This window comes from Solanum dulcamara, chromosome 6 (assembly GCF_947179165.1).
Source record: "Solanum dulcamara chromosome 6, daSolDulc1.2, whole genome shotgun sequence".
Taxonomy (NCBI): Eukaryota; Viridiplantae; Streptophyta; class Magnoliopsida; order Solanales; family Solanaceae; genus Solanum; species Solanum dulcamara.
Genome location: NC_077242.1, coordinates 9,187,477 through 9,206,241, shown reverse-complemented (window position 1 = coordinate 9,206,241; position 18,765 = coordinate 9,187,477). Strand labels below are relative to the sequence as shown.

Sequence of the window (18,765 nt, the reverse complement as noted above, 5' to 3'; positions counted from 1 at the left end):
GCCTAACATTTAATTACCTATCACAATATATCAAAACTTAATTATAATAGGATAATTAACTGAAAATAATTTTCAATTGGTACCAAACAATACCTAACCTAACTATGCAGAAACGTCAAATTAATGAAAATTAAAGTATAATCTTACACCTAATCATGGCTATTGATTGATTGGCCATAGTTAGCTTTCACTATTATTATTTTGTAGCCAAATTCAAACCATTACCTGAAGCAGCAGTTTCTGCCTTCCTCCGGTCGCAGGTAAGTTTTCTCCTATTCTTTTTTTCTTTTATTTTCTAAGCAATTATGAATTAAAAGTGAAAAACCCTACTATTTATTTTAATAAATAAAGTGGTATAAGATATTAACTAAACTAACACTTTAGTCCATCAATTAAATTAGTTATCTAAAGTTACCCCTTAACTAATTAACCTAGTTATTGAATAGTCCAAATTTATATTTTTATTTTATTTTATTATTATTATTATTATTATTATTATTATTATTATTTTTTTTTGGAGAGAATATTTTATGGAAGAGAGATTACTCATTCTCAAAATGACCAAACGGGTCATTACATTATCCACCACTAAAAATCATGTTCGTCCTCGAACATAAAGAAAAAGGAGGTACCTGAAGCTTCGAAAAGCTGGGGATATCTAGCGCGCATATCAGCCTCTGTTTCCCAAGTCGCCTCTCCGACGGAACGGTGCTTCCATTGTACCTTCACTGAAGCTATCTCCTTGGTTCTAAGCTTACGAACCTGCCTATCTAGAATGGCTATAGGTTCCTCCTCAAATGTCAAGTCTGGATCCAACTTCACTGAATCGAGTGATAACACATGAGACTCATCCGGAACATACTTCCGAAGCATAGAAACATGAAACACATTATGCACAGCCGATAATCTAGGTGGTAAGGCCAATCTATAGGCCACCTCTCCAACTCGCGCCAAAATCTCAAATGGGCCAATGAAACGAGGGCTGAGCTTGCCCTTTCTCCCGAACCGCATCACGCCCTTCATGGGAGACACTCGAAGCCAAACATGATCACCCACCATGAACTCCAATGGTCGAACTCTCCGATCTGCATAACTCTTCTGTCTACTCTGGGCTGTCAAGAGTCTACCCTGAATTCTACGAACTTGCTCCATAGCATCTCTAAGCAAGTCTGTGTCTAAGGAGTCCATCTCAGCTAAGTCAAACCAGCCAATAGGAGATCGACACCGCCTACCATACAAAGCCTCAAATGGAGCCATCTGGATACTGGAGTGATAACTGTTGTTGTAGGCAAACTCCGCTAGGGGCAAGTGTTGATCCCATCTAGCACCAAAATCAATAACACAAGCTCGCAGCATGTCCTCCAACACTTGGATTGTCCGCTCGGACTGACCATCAGTTTGTGGGTGAAAAGCAGTACTCATATCAAGTCTAGTGCCCAAACCATGCTGTAATGCCTGCCAAAAGTGCGAAGTAAATACTGAACCTCGATCCGAAATGATGGATACTGGGACACCATGAAGCCGAACGATATGGCTAATATACAACTGGGCTAGTTTATCCGCGGTGTACCTTACCTTAACTGGAATAAAATGGGCGGACTTGGTTAGTCTGTCAACCACCACCCATATAGAGTCGTAGCCACCAACGGTGGGAGGTAAACCCACAATGAAGTCCATGGTGATCATTTCCCACTTCCAAGTGGGAATAGGCATCCTCTGACTCACACCCCCAGGCCGCTGGTGCTCACACTTTACCTGCTGGCAAGTCAAACACCTGGATACGAACTCTGCGATGTCCTTCTTCATACCGCACCACCAATAGTGCTGGCACAGATCATGATACATCTTGGCCGCTCCTGGATGGATGGAATACCTTGAACAATGAGCCTCTTCCAAAATAAGTCTAGTTAGGTCACCCACCTTAGGCACACAAATTCTGCCGTCAATCCTCAGTACACCTTCCGAATCAAGTATCGCCTCCTTAGCTTCACCTCTTAATACCTTGTCTCGAATGATACATAACTTCTCATCCTGAAACTGTCTCTCCCGAATCTGGTCAATCAAGGAAGAACGTGCCTCCATAAAGGCAAGAACACCACCATCCTCTGAAATCTGCAACCGGACAAGGCTATTAGCTAGCCTCTGAACATCTCTAGCTAATGGTCGCTCCTCAACTCGGATCGCGGCAAGACTCCCCATACTAGAGGACTTCCTGCTCAAGGCATCCGCCACCACATTGGCTTTTCCTGGGTGGTACAAAATAGTCATGTCGTAGTCCTTCAGTAACTCAAGCCATCTACGTTGCCTTAAGTTCAGATCCCTCTGCCTGAATATATACTGAAGACTCCTATGATCGGTGAAGACCTCGCAATGCACACCGTATAGGTAATGACGCCATAACTTAAGCACGAAAACCACAGCCGCTAACTCCAAATCATGAGTAGGATAGTTTTTCTCATGGGCCTTCAACTGTCTCGAGGCATAAGCAACCACTTTTCCCTTTTGCATCAACACACCGCCTAACCCAATGCCAGAAGCATCGCAGTATACAGTAAATCCCACACCTTCCTCGGGTAGCGTCAAAATAGGAGCCGAAGTCAATAAAGTCTTGAGCTTTTGGAAGCTCGCCTCACATTCATCGGACCAATGAAAATCCACGGCCTTCTGAGTCAATCTAGTCAGTGGAGCTGCAATAGTGGAGAATCCATGCACGAACCGTCTATAATAACCAGCTAACCCCACAAAACTACGAATCTCAGTAGGAGAAGTAGGCCTTGTCCAACCTCTAACTGCCTCAATCTTAGCTGGATCCACTCTAATCCCCTCTTTGGACACCACGTGTCCTAAAAATGTAACAGAATCAAGCCAAAATTCACACTTGGAGAACTTTGCATACAACTTTTCTTCCCTCAATTTCTGAAATACCAACCTCAAATGACGGACATGATCTGCCTCAGTTTTGGAATACACCAAGATGTCATCAATGAATACTATCACAAAAGAGTCTAAGTATGGGCGAAACACTCCATTCATCAACTCCATGAATGCTGCAGGGGCATTTGTCAACCCAAATGACATCACCAAAAACTCGTAGTGACCATAACGAGTCCGAAAAGCTGTCTTAGGGATATCTGACGCCCTAATCTTCAACTGATGATAACCGGACCTCAAGTCTATTTTGGAAAACAATACCGCTCCCTGTAGCTGATCAAATAAATCATCAATACGGGGAAGAGGATACTTATTTTTAACAGTTACCTTATTCAACTGTCTGTAATCGATACACATCCTCATAGTCCCATCTTTCTTCTTTACAAACAGAACTGGTGCACCCCAAGGAGATACACTAGGGCGAATAAACCCCTTACTCAACAAGTCTTGCAACTGATCCTTCAACTCCTTCAATTCAACTGGAGCCATGCGATATGGAGGAATAGAAATGGGTTTAGTGCCAGGCTTTAAGTCAATAGCAAAGTCAATATCCCTATCCGGAGGAATACCAGGAAGATCAGTAGGAAATACATCAGAAAACTCCTTAACCACTGGAACAGTATCTATAGGAGGTGACTCAATACTGGTATCCCAAATAAAGGCCAAATAAGACATACACCCTCTATCAATCAACCTCTGAGCACGAATATATGAGATAACCTTACCGGGATAGGAGCCACTAGTACCCTTCCACTCAATCCGCGGGGCACCAGGTATCGCTAAGGTAACAGTTTTTGCATAACAATCGAGAATAACATGATGGGGAGAAAGCCAATCCATACCCAATATCACATCAAAATCTACCATCCCCAGAATAATCATATCTACCCAAGTATCATACCCGGCCAAGGAAACAAGACAGGATCGATATACTCGATCCACCACTAAGGGTTCACCCACGGGTGTAGAAACATGAACGGGCACGGACATACGATCACATGTCAAATCAAAGTTAGATGCAAAATAGGCAGACACATAGGAAAATGTAGATCCGGGATCAAATAATACAGATGCAGGTCGATGACAGACTGGGACAATACCTGTGATAACGGCGTCAGAAGCCTCAGCCTCGGGTCTCCCTGGAAAAGCATAACACTGAGCTCCCCTACCACCTCCGACCTGCCCAACACCTCTACCTCCTCCCTGAGGGACTATAGCACCACTAGCACCCCTACCAGGAGTGCGACCACCTCTACTAGCCTGGGCTCTACCTCGACCTCTGACCGGCGGTGCTGATCCTCTAACTAAAACTGAAGAACTAGGCTGGGTTCCTCCTCGACCCTGAGATGTACACTGCCATGAAAGATGATCTGGATCACCACAAGTATAGCATACTCTCCCATGCGAAAACCTCTGCGATGAACCTGCAGAACTTGTATAACTACCCCGACTCATCTGCCTCTGTTGCGACCCCTGGTAACTCTGACCTGTACTATATGACCCACGAGGTGTCTGACCATCCTCAGAAGCTGGCATAGATGCATGAACTGGCCCTCTACGCTGAAAGGAACCACCTCCTCTATAGGACCCTCTACCTCCAGATGAGGTACCCGAAAACTGATCAGAAGCACGGGCCCTCTTGGGGTCCCCGAACTCCTCTCTCTCCATCAACTCCGCCTCCTTGGCAGCACCCACAATGGACTGGAAAGAAGCGCCCTCACGGGCCGGTCGAAAAACTGCTGTACGAATAGTATAGTTCAGTCCTCGCACAAATCTGCGAATCCGCTCTGTCTCATCAGGAAGGACAGCCATGGCATGTCTGGACAGCTGGTAGAAACGAGTCTCATATTCAGCAACTGTAAGTCCTTCCTGCCTCAAATTCTCAAACCGTAATCGGCTCTCTTCCTTCACACTCCAGGGGATGAAACGGTCATAAAAGGCACTAGCAAACTCATCCCAAGTCATCTGGGGTGACCCAACTGGTCTGGAACTCGTATACACTCTCCACCACTCTCTGGCTGGTCCACGCAACTGTAGTGTAGTATAACGAACTCCATGAGTCTCAGCTAACCCTACTGTCTCCAACAACTCTCGGCACATGGTCAAGAACTCGTGTGCATCCTCAGTCTTTCCCCCCTGAAACTGTGGAGGGTCCATTTTTCGGAACCTCTCATATCGGCGTTGCTCGTCGTCAGTCAACATGAGCACAGGTGCAACCTGGGCTCCTCCTACCTGTATTCCATCCTCATCCGCTCTAGGGCCCGCAGGTGGCTGGTCCACCGGATCTCGAACAATTGGAATCTGATGCTGCCGTGGGGTCTGAGCTCTTGCTCTAGTTTGAGAACCCTCAGGTGTACCATTCACCCTCACACTCTGATTAAATCCTTCGAGCGCATCCAATACTCGTATCAAAGTGGCCTGAAGCAATGGTGCAGTAGCAGACTCTTGAGGGACCTGTTCCTCTCTACCATCAATCTGTGGCTCAAGAGAAGCCTCTCTAGCACGACCTCTAGCTGGCGCCGCCCCTCGGGCACGACCTCTGCCTGCCGCCACACCCCGACCACGGCCTCTAGTTCGGCCTCTATCCCTACCCCTAGTTGTGGTTCCAACATTAACCTCGGGAAGTGCCTCTCTTCCTCTACCTCTAGTCGTAATTCTGGTCCTGGCCATCTGTCAGAAGGAACACGCAAAAATTCAGTACCAACACAACACGCACGATACAAAGTGAAAGAACAAAGGGGAAATTTCCTAAAAGTCCTCATAGCCTCTCGAAGATAAGTACAGACGTCTCCGTACCGATCCGCAAGACTCTACTTAAACTTGGCTTGTATACACGTGAGACCTATGAACCTGGGGCTCTGATACCATCTTTGTCACGACCCGAATCCGGGTGTGATGGCACTCATCTCAATCCATCGAGATGAGTCAGCCTAATACCCAACGAAAAGTAGATGCGGAAGAAAAGAAAAGAATCACAATTTAACTTAAGCGAAAATACGTAAAAGAAACTCAACATCCCCTAAGATTGGTTGTCACGTGTACAAGCCACTAATTTATTATCGAAGTACGAAAAGAAATACAGTCACAATGTCTTTGTCTCTAGAATAGGACTAAAACATAAGAAACGAGCAAGAGGTATCCGCTAGATAGATGTAACAGCTACCTCGACACCCGGAATGATAATATCCTCAGAAGCGATAGTAAACTGTAGGAGATCAAGCGGGCCTGTGCTCACAACCTACACAAGTGTGGAAGCAAGGGGTGAGTACCAAACAACACGGTACTCAGCAAGTGGATAACTAAAACTAAGCAAAGCTTAATAGATACAAGTACTCCTTTCCTTCCAACCGAACCTCCTTAACTACAACCTGCATGAAACCAGCCCAACTCTACACTCGTACAATAACAGCAACAATATAGTCCACGAATGCTCATCAATAATCTCATCAGTGAATCATATCAAGTCAAGTCAACATATACATAGCAATGTAGGGGTAAACACAAATTCACAAATAATCAGAAAGGTGCAATGCAATGCAATGAAATGATGCATGTCTGTCCTATCGGTACACATCCGCTGAATCACAGTCCGGAACCCATGGGGGACATTTCTGTCCATGTAACCTGCCACGGAGCGTGTGGCCCGTCCCCTCAATACATATATATCTTGCCACGGAGCGTGTGGCCCGACCCCTTTATTTCATAATACTTGCCACGGAGCGTGTGGCCCGACCCCTTTGTTTCATATACCTGCCACGGAGCGTGTGGCCCGACCCCTTTTGTTTCATATCATTTTCAGTCTCAACATAATATGTCAGAACCAATGCAATCAATTCATGTTCATATAATTCACGATAATAACATGACAACAACAATAATTTTTCCTATCTCACATCAAGATAGTCATTTCACATGCCCAAAATCACAACATATCAATTCCACCAATACATGTCATTAGATCACCATTTTATACCCCTCATCTCCATTTTTTTTAAGGTCAATCATACAGTCAATAATCCAGTCCAATTCTCATTACTTCCTAGTATATATGACACGGAAATACAAGCATCTATAAGCTTAAACTGAGGTTTAGAAATTCACTTGCCTTAATTAATCAAGCAATTACTCTTGTACTTGAGCCTTCCCTTTTCGTTGGGCCTCCAAATAAGTATAATCTAATCAAATAAATAACCACAATAAGATTTCGAAACTAATATCACCCATATTATTATATGTCTAGCTTAGACCCAAAACCTGCCTAAATCTATAATCAAGTTCTCAAATCTTGATGCCAATTAATAAATCAAATCTTATATTTTCTAAATTTCAAACCTAGGGTTAAGCCTCAATTTCCCCAATATCATAAATTTAATGGAATTTATATGACATAATATGCCTAACATTTAATTACCTATCACAATATATCAAAACTTAATTATAATAGGATAATTAACTGAAAATAATTTTCAATTGGTACCAAACAATACCTAACCTAACTATGCAGAAACGTCAAATTAATGAAAATTAAAGTATAATCTTACACCTAATCATGGCTATTGATTGATTGGCCATAGTTAGCTTTCACTATTATTATTTTGTAGCCAAATTCAAACCATTACCTGAAGCAGCAGTTTCTGCCTTCCTCCGGTCGCAGGTAAGTTTTCTCCTATTCTTTTTTTCTTTTATTTTCTAAGCAATTATGAATTAAAAGTGAAAAACCCTACTATTTATTTTAATAAATAAAGTGGTATAAGATATTAACTAAACTAACACTTTAGTCCATCAATTAAATTAGTTATCTAAAGTTACCCCTTAACTAATTAACCTAGTTATTGAATAGTCCAAATTTATATTTTTATTTTATTTTATTATTATTATTATTATTATTATTATTATTTTTTTTTTTGGAGAGAATATTTTATGGAAGAGAGATTACTCATTCTCAAAATGACCAAACGGGTCATTACAGATCATTATCGGTTCGGCTATCGATTTAACCCTTAAGATTGAATACAAAAAAGACCATTGAAAATCACTTAGAAACAAGGTGACAAACCAAATGAATCATGCACATGAGTTGATAAATTGTGTCTTGCTCAAAAGCAAATGTAAAACATTGTATAATAACCAAGAGTTTGAGACAACAAGAAATAAAAGTATGAAAATTAAATCCTAAGTGAAGGACTTTATATATCGAATGTAATAAATAAATATAAATTATTAAGTTACGATCGAGTTATCGGTTAACCCGTTAAGAAAAAAACTTAAACCGTTAAGAATCGATAATCCGATAATAAGAAAAATTAAAACCATTACCGAAACCGCTAACCCAATAACCCATTAACGATAAATTAATAACTTTTTTTTGGATTCGATTTATCGATTTCAGTTCGATTTTGAACAACTCTACTACACTTTCTTTAAATTGAAGAAATTATTATTAAAAAAATTAAAATTAAAAAACATATCAAAATATTTGTCTTACCCCACTCCGTCCCTCAACACCCCCACCTCCCAAAAAAAATTTAATTTTTTAAATTTCTTTTATAAAAGTTTAAAAAATAATTCTTACCCCCTCGAACTACCCACCCCTACCTCACCTTCCACAAAAAAATTAGAACATTTTTGTAATTATTTTTTTATGTTGGGTTAGATATATACAAATACTTTTAAGAAGATATTTTTTATTTGCATACCGAATATAACAAAAATAAAAATAAAAATAAATTAAAAAAAGAAAGAAAAAAGAGAATAGTTTAAATTGAATTTGAAGTTATCCTTTGCTAAATGTTTGCCGAGGTAGAATTTTTCGTCTATGTGAAATTCCATGTCGCAATATGTCACGACCACGATCCGTCGTGACTGGCACCTACAATACTTATTCCCGTAGGAAAATCATTTGTACAGACCAGCTTATCAACTTAAGAAATAAATATTAAAAATCTTACAGAAGCAGGAATATAACTAGAAAATAATACTGAATTTCCATAAACTCAGCCCACAATTTTAATAACTACAAAAATACGGAAGTCAACACATCCTAGGAATTGAAAATCGTCCATACCAGAACTCTTAACAATGTCTGAAAGGGAAGGGAAACACTCCCACAAGAAAACATAATAATAAAAGAGTGTCTAAACATCTGAGTCCCGAAAGAAGGACTGAGATTAATGGAAAAATCCACGACATCATGACAGAATAGCTCACCCTTGGACTTTGAACAAACTTCTAATCTTCCAACCGAGGTCTGTGTGCAGTCGGTTGAATATGCCCTGTACTCAACAAAAAGAAAGAGCAAGAGTAGTATCAGTACACAAAGACAATAGTGTACTGGTAGGATCACACGGTTAGCCAGTAAGCGGATCATAAATAAGTAAACTCAACACAATAAGCATATACATATACAAAATTAGTCAACAACATCTCAATACCACAACTCAATGTCTTTCACATGCTATAATTTCACACAAGGGTCCTCTCAAGAGAACTACAAACAATCAACTTTGTGTCGGAACGTGACAGACGATCCAAATACATGTCAGAATATGACACCCGATCCAAATTATGTGTCGAAACGTGACACCCGATCCAAATTATGTGTCGGAACGTGACACTCAATACCAAGATATCACAATCACAAGAATATTCAATGTTTATAATATTTATACCACCAAGAACAGGTTCATCACAATAACAGGCCAACAAGTGATCATTTCATACATAATCTAGTATGTTTCTCTATTCATATACACATATGCATATCATGAAGCAATTTAACAAGTATATGAAATACATAAGGAAAACTAGACTATCACCTACCTCAAATTCAAGCTTTCACAACCTTATAATGCAAGAGCCTTCCCTTTTCGAATTCGTTCTTCTCGTTCTTGGTCTAGAAAATATTAAATACATATCAAGGATCAATATAATGGCCTAACTATCAGGAAATATAACACAATTTCACTCTCTAGGAAAAGTCCATGATCCTAACCTTATCCTAGGGCTATTTTTCACCATTGATTTCAGTTCAAACCCTCCCCCAATGATTATCACCCATACTTCTAGTTTCTAGGAATCAAAATTTGAATGTAAGGAGTAAAAACCTTACCTTAAGCGTGGAAAATTAATAGAAATTGCCCTAGGTCACCTCTTGGGGTTTTAGAATTTGAATGTTGCAGAAAAGACCATTTCTGGACTTTTTCACGACTTAAGTCGCGACTTTCCTGCTCTAGCGGAGCGGGATAGATCCCACTCAAGCGGAGCGGAACAAATTCCACTCTAGGGGAGCGGAACAGATCACACTCTGGCGGAATATGCGAAAACAGTGAGCTCGGAGTTTGTGTTCCAAGCCCTCATTTCTCAACACACCCTTTCCAAATATGTATTGAAATTATACCCTTCACGCCAAATTCGATTTCGAGAGTTTTACTCGTCCGAATGCAATTTTGCGAAATCGTAAATGCTCCGTATCGTCTTGGCTATTAGCCTGTCCAATCAAATTGTAGATTTGACCTCCCATCATTCACGTGATCACCCTAGACTTCACCTGACTCAGAATTCATCCAAGTCTGGCCTAGTCTCAAATTTTCTGAAGTTACTATCCAAAGTTTTCTGGCATGAAATCCTCTCCATTGGCCTATCCCTAACGAACGTGAACAAGTCGTTACACAATATTTTTTAAAATTAAAAAGAGAGTGTAATACACACACCAACACATATTAGCGCGGTATGTTTCTCAAACTAATATGTGATAGTTTGAGTATGAAACTCACACTCCCAATAGTTTAGGTATGAAACTCATACTCTCAATAATTTAGGTATAAAACTCATAATCCCAATAATTTAGATATGAAACTTAACAAAATAAGATAATTTAAGTGTGCTTTTAACACTTTACTCTTGTTTTTTATTGCTTATGATATGGAAATAGTGATTGTTGAGTAAAAAATTTGAATGGTCTCAATTTTGGATAATTGATTACTATAGTTAGTTAATTTTGTAATATCTATCATAAGTCATTGAGTTTTGTCAAATTGATTTTCGTGGTCTTTATTCGTTAAAATATATTTTTTTTCTTGTTCTTTAATTTGTTTTCTTTTCTTGTTATTCTTTATCAAATTTAATAATGTGTTGTCTTGGATATGAATATTTTATATATGTTGCGGGATATACTCAAATATTCAAATTTGTATTTCTATCACATCTGGGTAGTTCTGTATCAAGAAATGCAAGGTAAGACTGCGTACAATAGACCCTTGTGATCGGGCCCTTTTTCGAACCCTACGCATAGCGAGAGCTTAGTGCACCGGGCTGCCCCTCTATCTTGGTAGTTCTGTAATTAGGGCTGTACAGGACAAACCGATAAACCGCACCAAACCGACAAACCGAACCAAACCGGAAAAAAACCCGACTAGTGATTTGGTTTGACTTGGTTTGGTGTTTGAAAAAAAAACCCGACCATTATAGGGTTGGTTTGGTTTTAACTAAAAAAAGTCAAACCGAACCCAAACCGACCCGATTATAGATATACTACTTTTAAATTATGTTATACATAAAAATATTTATTAAAATGTAATTTATAAATATTTTTTAAATTTTTTTCATAATTTTTGTTTTCTTTCTTACATTTAGATTTGGACTTGAGTAGCCCATCTAAATAATATACAAAAAAAACTTATCTTATAAAGTTATATTATAAAGTTAAAACTTCAAACAGTGTTGTGCCTCCATCTTATATGTTGATATTTTGTACTAGAACTCTTTTTAAGAAGCACTGCTCTGTGCTTTTTATTAGATACTATGAGAAACCCAAAAAAATCCGAAAAAACTCAAAAAACCCGAGAAACCCGAAAAAACCCGAAAAACCCGAAAAAAATTGATATCGAAAAACCCGACTTTTATTGGTTTGGTTTGGTTTATAGATTTAATAACCCGACACAAATGGTTTGGTTTGGTTTGTAAAAAATCCGAACCAACCCGGTCCATGTACACCCCTATCTGTAATTATTCTTTTCTCCCTCACGTTATACTTCATTAATTGAATTAATAAAGGATTTTGTTTTGAATATGACTATTTTACGTATGCTACCAAAATATACTCGAATAGTCAAATTTATATTTATGTAATCATCTTATCTTATACTAACCGTTTTCTTACCCGTAATTGATTATATCTGGAAATAGTGATTGGAGAGTACTAAAATTGCATGTTTGTATATATCCACTAGTCTGACTGTTGTTTAATTAATATACTGTTCCTTTGTAAAACTTGGAGAGTAGGTCTATTTGCAGAAGGAATATTAGCAGAGTAACATCACTTGAATCTGCAGGAGCACTCTATGTTATGTTGATCCTTCATTTGTTTTGACGTATTTAATGTAATTCCACAAGAGTGGTGTGTGCGTACGTAGCTTTGTCATTATCTTTTAAAAATTGAGAGATTATTTTTGATAGACACTCGGTTCAAGTAAAACATATTAACTGTATTGAAAGAAAACTACGTACTAAAAAGTTGACAAGGGACCAATCTTCCAAAATCAAAGCCATTTACTCTGAACAACTGTCCTGTACCATCTAAAACTATTTCCACAACGGTGTTGTACCTTTGTGTTCAATGAGTACAGAAATTACGATAAATTATAATCAATTGTAGTAGGTTTACACCTAACAATCTAAATGCATTAATTTTTAAGTGGTACCATTCAATTAAATTGCACCAAACATAAATTACTAAAACCAAAAGGGAGGATATAGATTTGTGAAGAAAACAAAGCAAGGGAGAATAGCTAGCTTCTAACAGGATTTCCTACTTGAAAACAAGAGAGTGTATCGAACCTATAACATTCTATATTTGTCATTTACTTTCTTAGTTATTATCATTGAATTGTTGACACAATAATCTTTAAATTATAAGTTTCTTATAATTGATCATCTAATCACTCAACCTTGTTCATTTAATTTTGCATGAACTTGTTTGACTAGACATTGAGCTTAAAAAAGAAATGAAAATATTTGAAATTTAAATTATTTATTTTTAGTTTTAAAAAAGGGGTCATTTCGTTTGAATAAATTAAAAAGAAATGGGTTCACATAAATTGAAACAAAGGGAACATAAAATACTCTAATTTTTTATTCTTGAAACAATACCCCCCCCCCCCCGCCCCCAGGAGTTGCATAAATACCTTTGCAATTTTACCAAAATCAAAGCACAAAATAACACAAGAATCAATAGTAACACACCCAAGATCTTTCCCATGGCATCAAATTCAATCAAGTTTTCCCTCATTTTGCTTCTAACAATTTTCATAACCTCAAAACTGAACTAGGCAAACTTAAAGAAACAAACATGACACTCTATTTTCAAGATTGGTCCGGTGGTCCAAATTCCACTGTGCCTTTAAGTTTTGCCAAGTTTGGTTCTGTTTTCGTTACTGATGATCCAATAACAGAAGCCTTCGATAACTCCGCGGAAATTGCTAGAGCTCAGGGCATATATGTTACGTCTGCATTGGATGGCAAAATTTCTCATGTGTTAATATCAATTATTTTCACTAAAGAAGAATATAAAGGTACTGCTTTGGAAATTCAAGGTGCTATTCCTCAATTTGAAAGAGTAAGACAAGTGGCAGTTGTTGGTGGTACTGGAAAATTAAGGTTTGCTCGTGGATATGCAACTTTTGAAACTATTCACTTTGATTTGGCAATTCATTATGTTGTTATTAAGTGTAATGTTACCATTTTACACTACTGATTGGGGACTAAGTACAATGATAGTATATAAAAGGGGTATTTGTAGTATGTTGTTTAATTTGTTTCAAATTTTATTTATCGTTGTAAAGGCTAGCTAGAACAACAAGATATCAATATAATTCCATAGATAAGGTATAAGGAGGATAAAGTATACATAGATATTACCGGCTTACCCTACGGTCCTACCTCATTAGTGGAGGTAGAGAAAAGCTAGCTTAAACATGATAAACAATTGCTGATTTTTATTAATAATACTAATCTTTTGGCCTGATAAATGTTTCTTACTAGTATATGTTTTAAGAATATCTACCAAAATAATTTATTCCAACTTCACTCATAAAATTCTACCAAAATCTCTAAATTGCGTGTGAGATCCATCCACTGCTCAATCCTTTAGAAGCGACAAGCTTAACCATTAAACAATTCTTTAAAGATAAAAATTATATTTTTATGTATACATTATAGATGTTGAATCATGAATTTAATTTTTTTTTATATATTTTGAATTACATTAATGAAAATTTTGGTTCCGATACTTCTTTGTGAAAAAACACGTCTTACTTGTAATGTGGATTTAGCTATACATTTCAAATTCCAAATTAAGGATAGAAGGAAAAAACTTGGGCTAGCTAGCATACCTAAAGTTGTTATTAGGAGGTGCTGATTATTCTTTCATCAAACCAAACAAAAAAAGTAGTTTATTTTCTAAATATGAGGATGATACAATATTGGAAATTACGGAAAACACAATGCATACAAAAACTAGTAAATTCAAACTCATTTGTTTATTAGTAGCTGAGCTTATTTACTAAAACAACGTACGTAACATATGAATCTTGTTGATACTGTCGAAATATAGCTATGAGGCTACGAGAGATTTATGTTCGGCCATTACTACCACCACCATTACCGAACCCACTCCCTACTCCAACACCTTGACCAGCTCTACCTCCAGCTCCAACTCCAACTCCTATACCAATTCCCATTCCAAATCCGACTCCAATTCCTTCACCACGTTCACCTCCTATTCCCCCTCCCAATCCTCCTAATCCTCCATCCGCACCATAACCGCTACCATAACCTGACCCTCCTCCTCCACCGCCTCCGCCGCCTCCTCCTCCTCCTCCAGCACCATTTCCTGCTCCAAATCCTGCACCATATCCTGAACCACCTCCGGTACCTCCCCCACCCCCACCACCTCCACCACCACCTCCTGTTCCAAATCCTGCTCCAAATCCACTACCATAACCTGACCCCCATCCTCCTCCTCCTCCACCACCACCACCACCACCTCCTCCTCCTCCACCACCTCCTCGAACTCTATCTACTCTCCCTCCACCACGTCCACCACAACCTCTCCTACCATATCTGCAACCATTATTATTACTCAACTTCGACTCTTCAAGCTTGTCATCACCAAAAGTGATGGCACTCAATTCCAAGAGAATGATCAAGAAAAGAAGTAACCCTACAACCCAATTCTGAGAAGAAGAACCCATGACTATGATCATAAAAAATCTCAGATATCAGATTATCTACTTGTACTCTTCCTCACTCAAAAAAGAGTTTATGAATATTTATAGAGAGACCTAATCGCTCAACGGTTGAAACCATTAATGTCAACAATGTGCAAAGCTGCATGCATGATTAAATGAACCAATCATTTGTCAAAAGGATTTCATTTCTACAACGTGAAGCTACTGAATTAGGTCCCAATTTTTGGCGACCCCATATTTTAGCAATCATTGGTTTATCGATCTCAATTGAGTGTTATTTCTTTCCAGAAAATATTGAATACTTTGTGTTAGGGAAATTATAACAATAAATATATTATCGTATCATATATCATATATATCTCTACATCTATCTATCTATCTATATTATTATAAAAACACGAATATAAATGTTGATTGACCAAAATATCCACTAAAAGTTGATTTACTTATTTATCCTTTTAAGTTAAAATTTCCTCCATCTAAAAAATTATTAATGAGTATAAATGTTTTGTACTAGGACTAAACAAAATATATTTCTATAAGGACTAAGTTTATTATAGGATACATACTATCCTATTGATACTAGAAATTTAACATTAAATCAATTTCAAGTAAACTATGAGTAGGGAATTTCTACGCGCTTAATAATATTGGTCGACCAAAATATTCATTAAATGTTGAATGACTTTTATTGTTACAACCCGTATTTTTGTACATTTGAACATTTGGGATAATTGTAACAAGTGAAGGATGATGCTATGTTTTGGTCTTGTTTGATACATAAGTTGGTTATGGAATTTTGGAGGTGGAAATATTGAAAAAAAGAATAAGGAAAAAAAAATTGGAAGTTCACAAAATGTAGTTTATGAAAACATATGGGCCAAGGGATTGGGCTTGGAAAGAAATCAAAATAATAAGAGAGGCCCAATCATAAGCCATTGCCCAAAACAAAAGAAAATGAAAAGGGAGATCCAAGCCCATATGATTTAGTCATGTTATAAAAGAATAGAAAGGGGCTAGTTAGTCATAAGGTCCTAGAACATTCAAGAAAAATCAATTCATCAAAAGAGAAAAGAAGAGACCGAAGCTAGAAAAAAAGGGGAAAAAATTGCCAAGTTCTTCAACTTTGATCCAAAAATCTCGTCCTTCTCAAATTCTTACTAAGTTCAAGCTCCTCTTCAACGGGGTATAATTGGGTAAGCGAGAGAACTACGATTGTGGCAAGTCGAAAATTGAAGAAAAGGTAAGAATTCTATCTTTTTATGTTATGGAAGAAGTCTATGTGTTGTAGCTAGTAGAATTAAGTGGAAATCATGTAATTGTGATGTATGTGGGTGTGTGAACATGTGGGTGTGCAAGTGGGTGTGTGTGGCCATGTGGTATGATGGTTGGGAGAAGAGGAGTTGAACTTTATTTAGCTTGTTAGTTGTTTCATTATGGCGTTTATGGTGTAATTAAAAGTTGAACGATTCGAGACGGCCTTGAAATTGGTTACAAGTTGTTATATGAAATTATGTGATTTTAGTATAGTTTTATGAAATCATGGAAGTGGAATTTTAATATGGGGATTATTGTTATTCTTAATGAATTTGGAGGAAGACAATGCGATTTGGTAGTTCCGTTGTGTTCGTAGAAGTTTTGGGTGGATTATGGTTTTGATGGAATTTTTGGTATATTGTATGGAATAATGTTAATTTCTTTCGAATTATGTTTAAATGGTCTTGAGCTAGTAAGTGAATAAGAAATGTTGATATTAGTTTTAAGGTGTGAAGTTGAAGTAGAAATTGTGGCCTTATGTAATAAAAGAAAGAAGAGAAAGAAGAAAGAGAAAGAAGAAAGAAGAAAGAAGAAAGAAGAAAAAGAAGAAAGACTACTAGTGTAAATTGTGTTTTGTAATAATTGTTAATGTTGTTGGTATGCTTGTGGGTGTTGTTGTTGATATTTTGGCCGAGTTAAATTCTCGGGGATGGTGTATTTACAGGGGAAGTGCTGTCAAAATTTCGGTAGACAAAATGTTAGTTTAGAATGAGGTTCTTGGATACCTATAGCTAATGTTGGCATTCATTAATCTTGTTATAGATTTTGGAAAGACCAAGAGTTAGGTGGGGTGACTAAGGAAGCGGACAAGGTATGTAAAGCAAACTGTTCCTTCTCTTGGCATGTTTTGACATAAGTATATAGAGCTACACTTTTTTTGGCATGTTTTTTATGAAACAAGTATATGATATTTTATACAATTTCAAGGAAGTCCTATTCGTAGAGCCACTAGGATGGCTCATTTTTTTGAGTTTCCAAAGGATATTTTTCTCGTGCTTAGATATGTGTATATGATTCCAAAAGTTTTATTTTGATATAATCCATGGTAATTTTTGAAAGGTACTTGACATGACTCTTATCTTGATTTTGAATCATAGCTCATTCCGATTATTCTACGAGTCTTGAAAATTGGTCCTATGTGCATATGTATACGATTTGGCGTCTTATGAAACTGTGACCTTATTCTACGTTCTCTTAATATTATCCTTCGTTGATAATCTCATCTTATAATGATTGTTCCTTCAAGGTGAGACAAAGCGATCATGGTTAGTCTATAATACAATCGGAGGTTACCGACCTTCCGTCACTCCGATAGATACATGACTTTCGTTGAGCTCTCCTGCATGCTGTCTATATGTATATATATATATGTATATGTATATGGGGGATATGGGAAGGTATATATGTGGCGCTATAGACGTATTCCCACCTGATCAGTTGGAGTAATTTTCATCCCGAACGCGGGATGCCCGGACGCAGGACATATGTGGGCGAGCCGACGTTGTTCGATGATATGACTTTTATTTGCTATGTATATGAAAAAGAAATGTTTTAAAGGAAAAAACAAGCATGCATGGCATCCGACCTAAAAGGCACACATATGTACAGGTTACTCTCTTATCTCACTATATGTTCTATGATTCTATGATATGGTTGTTCATACCTTATGTTCTTTGTTATGCTAATTTTCATGCCATACATACTCAGTACACTACTCGTACTGACCCCCTTTTTCTTTGAAGGCTGCGTTTCATGCCGCGCAGGTACACCAAGACGAGTAGAAGCTATTATAGAAGATGTTGCAGCAGCGTTAGCAACTCTACTTGTTCCTGAAGTGCTACCGAGTCAGAGTATAGGCGCTATGATGTTTCGTTCAAAGTTAGAGACTTTGCAGACAGTGTCGTGGGTATAGAGTGTCAGCTTTATAAGCGGCGTCACCAGCCGATATGTTATTATGTCATATGCCACGAGTTTTATGGGATGATAGATTTTGAAAAAAATAATAATTTGGGAAGCTTAGTTATGTTTTTTTTTTCATTTCTTATTGATGTAAAAGTCTAAGGAGATTAAGTATGTACTATGAAGAAGCGGGTTCGCTCGGCTCCAAGCATGGGGTCGGGTTCCCATCACACCCTATTAATATCGGGGTGTGACATTTATATCTGTAACATCCCCTAAAAACGTTGTATACGATGTTTCAATTTTCGCCTAAACATGATACAACTTCTGTATTTTGGGCATAACTTTTTATAGGAATATCCAAATTAAGTGA

At 37.8% G+C, this 18,765-nt stretch overlaps 2 protein-coding genes, 1 long non-coding RNA gene and 1 pseudogene across 3 annotated transcripts; 2 read left to right on the top strand and 2 right to left on the bottom strand.

Moving 5' to 3' along the window:
* Positions 1–588: 588 nt before the first annotated feature.
* On the bottom strand, positions 589–6,146 carry LOC129891115 (uncharacterized). Its single transcript, XM_055966373.1, has 2 exons — positions 4,032–6,146; positions 589–821 (listed from the first exon to the last, which is right to left on the bottom strand). Exons 1-2 carry the CDS (start codon positions 5,599–5,601, stop codon positions 589–591), a joined length of 1,803 nt encoding a protein of 600 aa, XP_055822348.1. The 5' UTR covers positions 5,602–6,146.
* A 7,006-nt stretch (positions 6,147–13,152) lies between these two features.
* LOC129892193 (dirigent protein 1-like) lies at positions 13,153–13,941 on the top strand (annotated as a pseudogene).
* A 617-nt stretch (positions 13,942–14,558) lies between these two features.
* On the bottom strand, positions 14,559–15,179 carry LOC129892678 (glycine-rich cell wall structural protein 1-like). Its single transcript, XM_055968262.1, has one exon. It carries the CDS (start codon positions 15,177–15,179, stop codon positions 14,559–14,561), a length of 621 nt encoding a protein of 206 aa, XP_055824237.1.
* A 1,038-nt stretch (positions 15,180–16,217) lies between these two features.
* Positions 16,218–18,765, top strand: LOC129892194 (uncharacterized). The gene is made up of 3 exons (XR_008767279.1): positions 16,218–16,419; positions 17,256–17,304; positions 18,236–18,765. It is a non-coding gene; the product is annotated as an uncharacterized LOC129892194 (long non-coding RNA).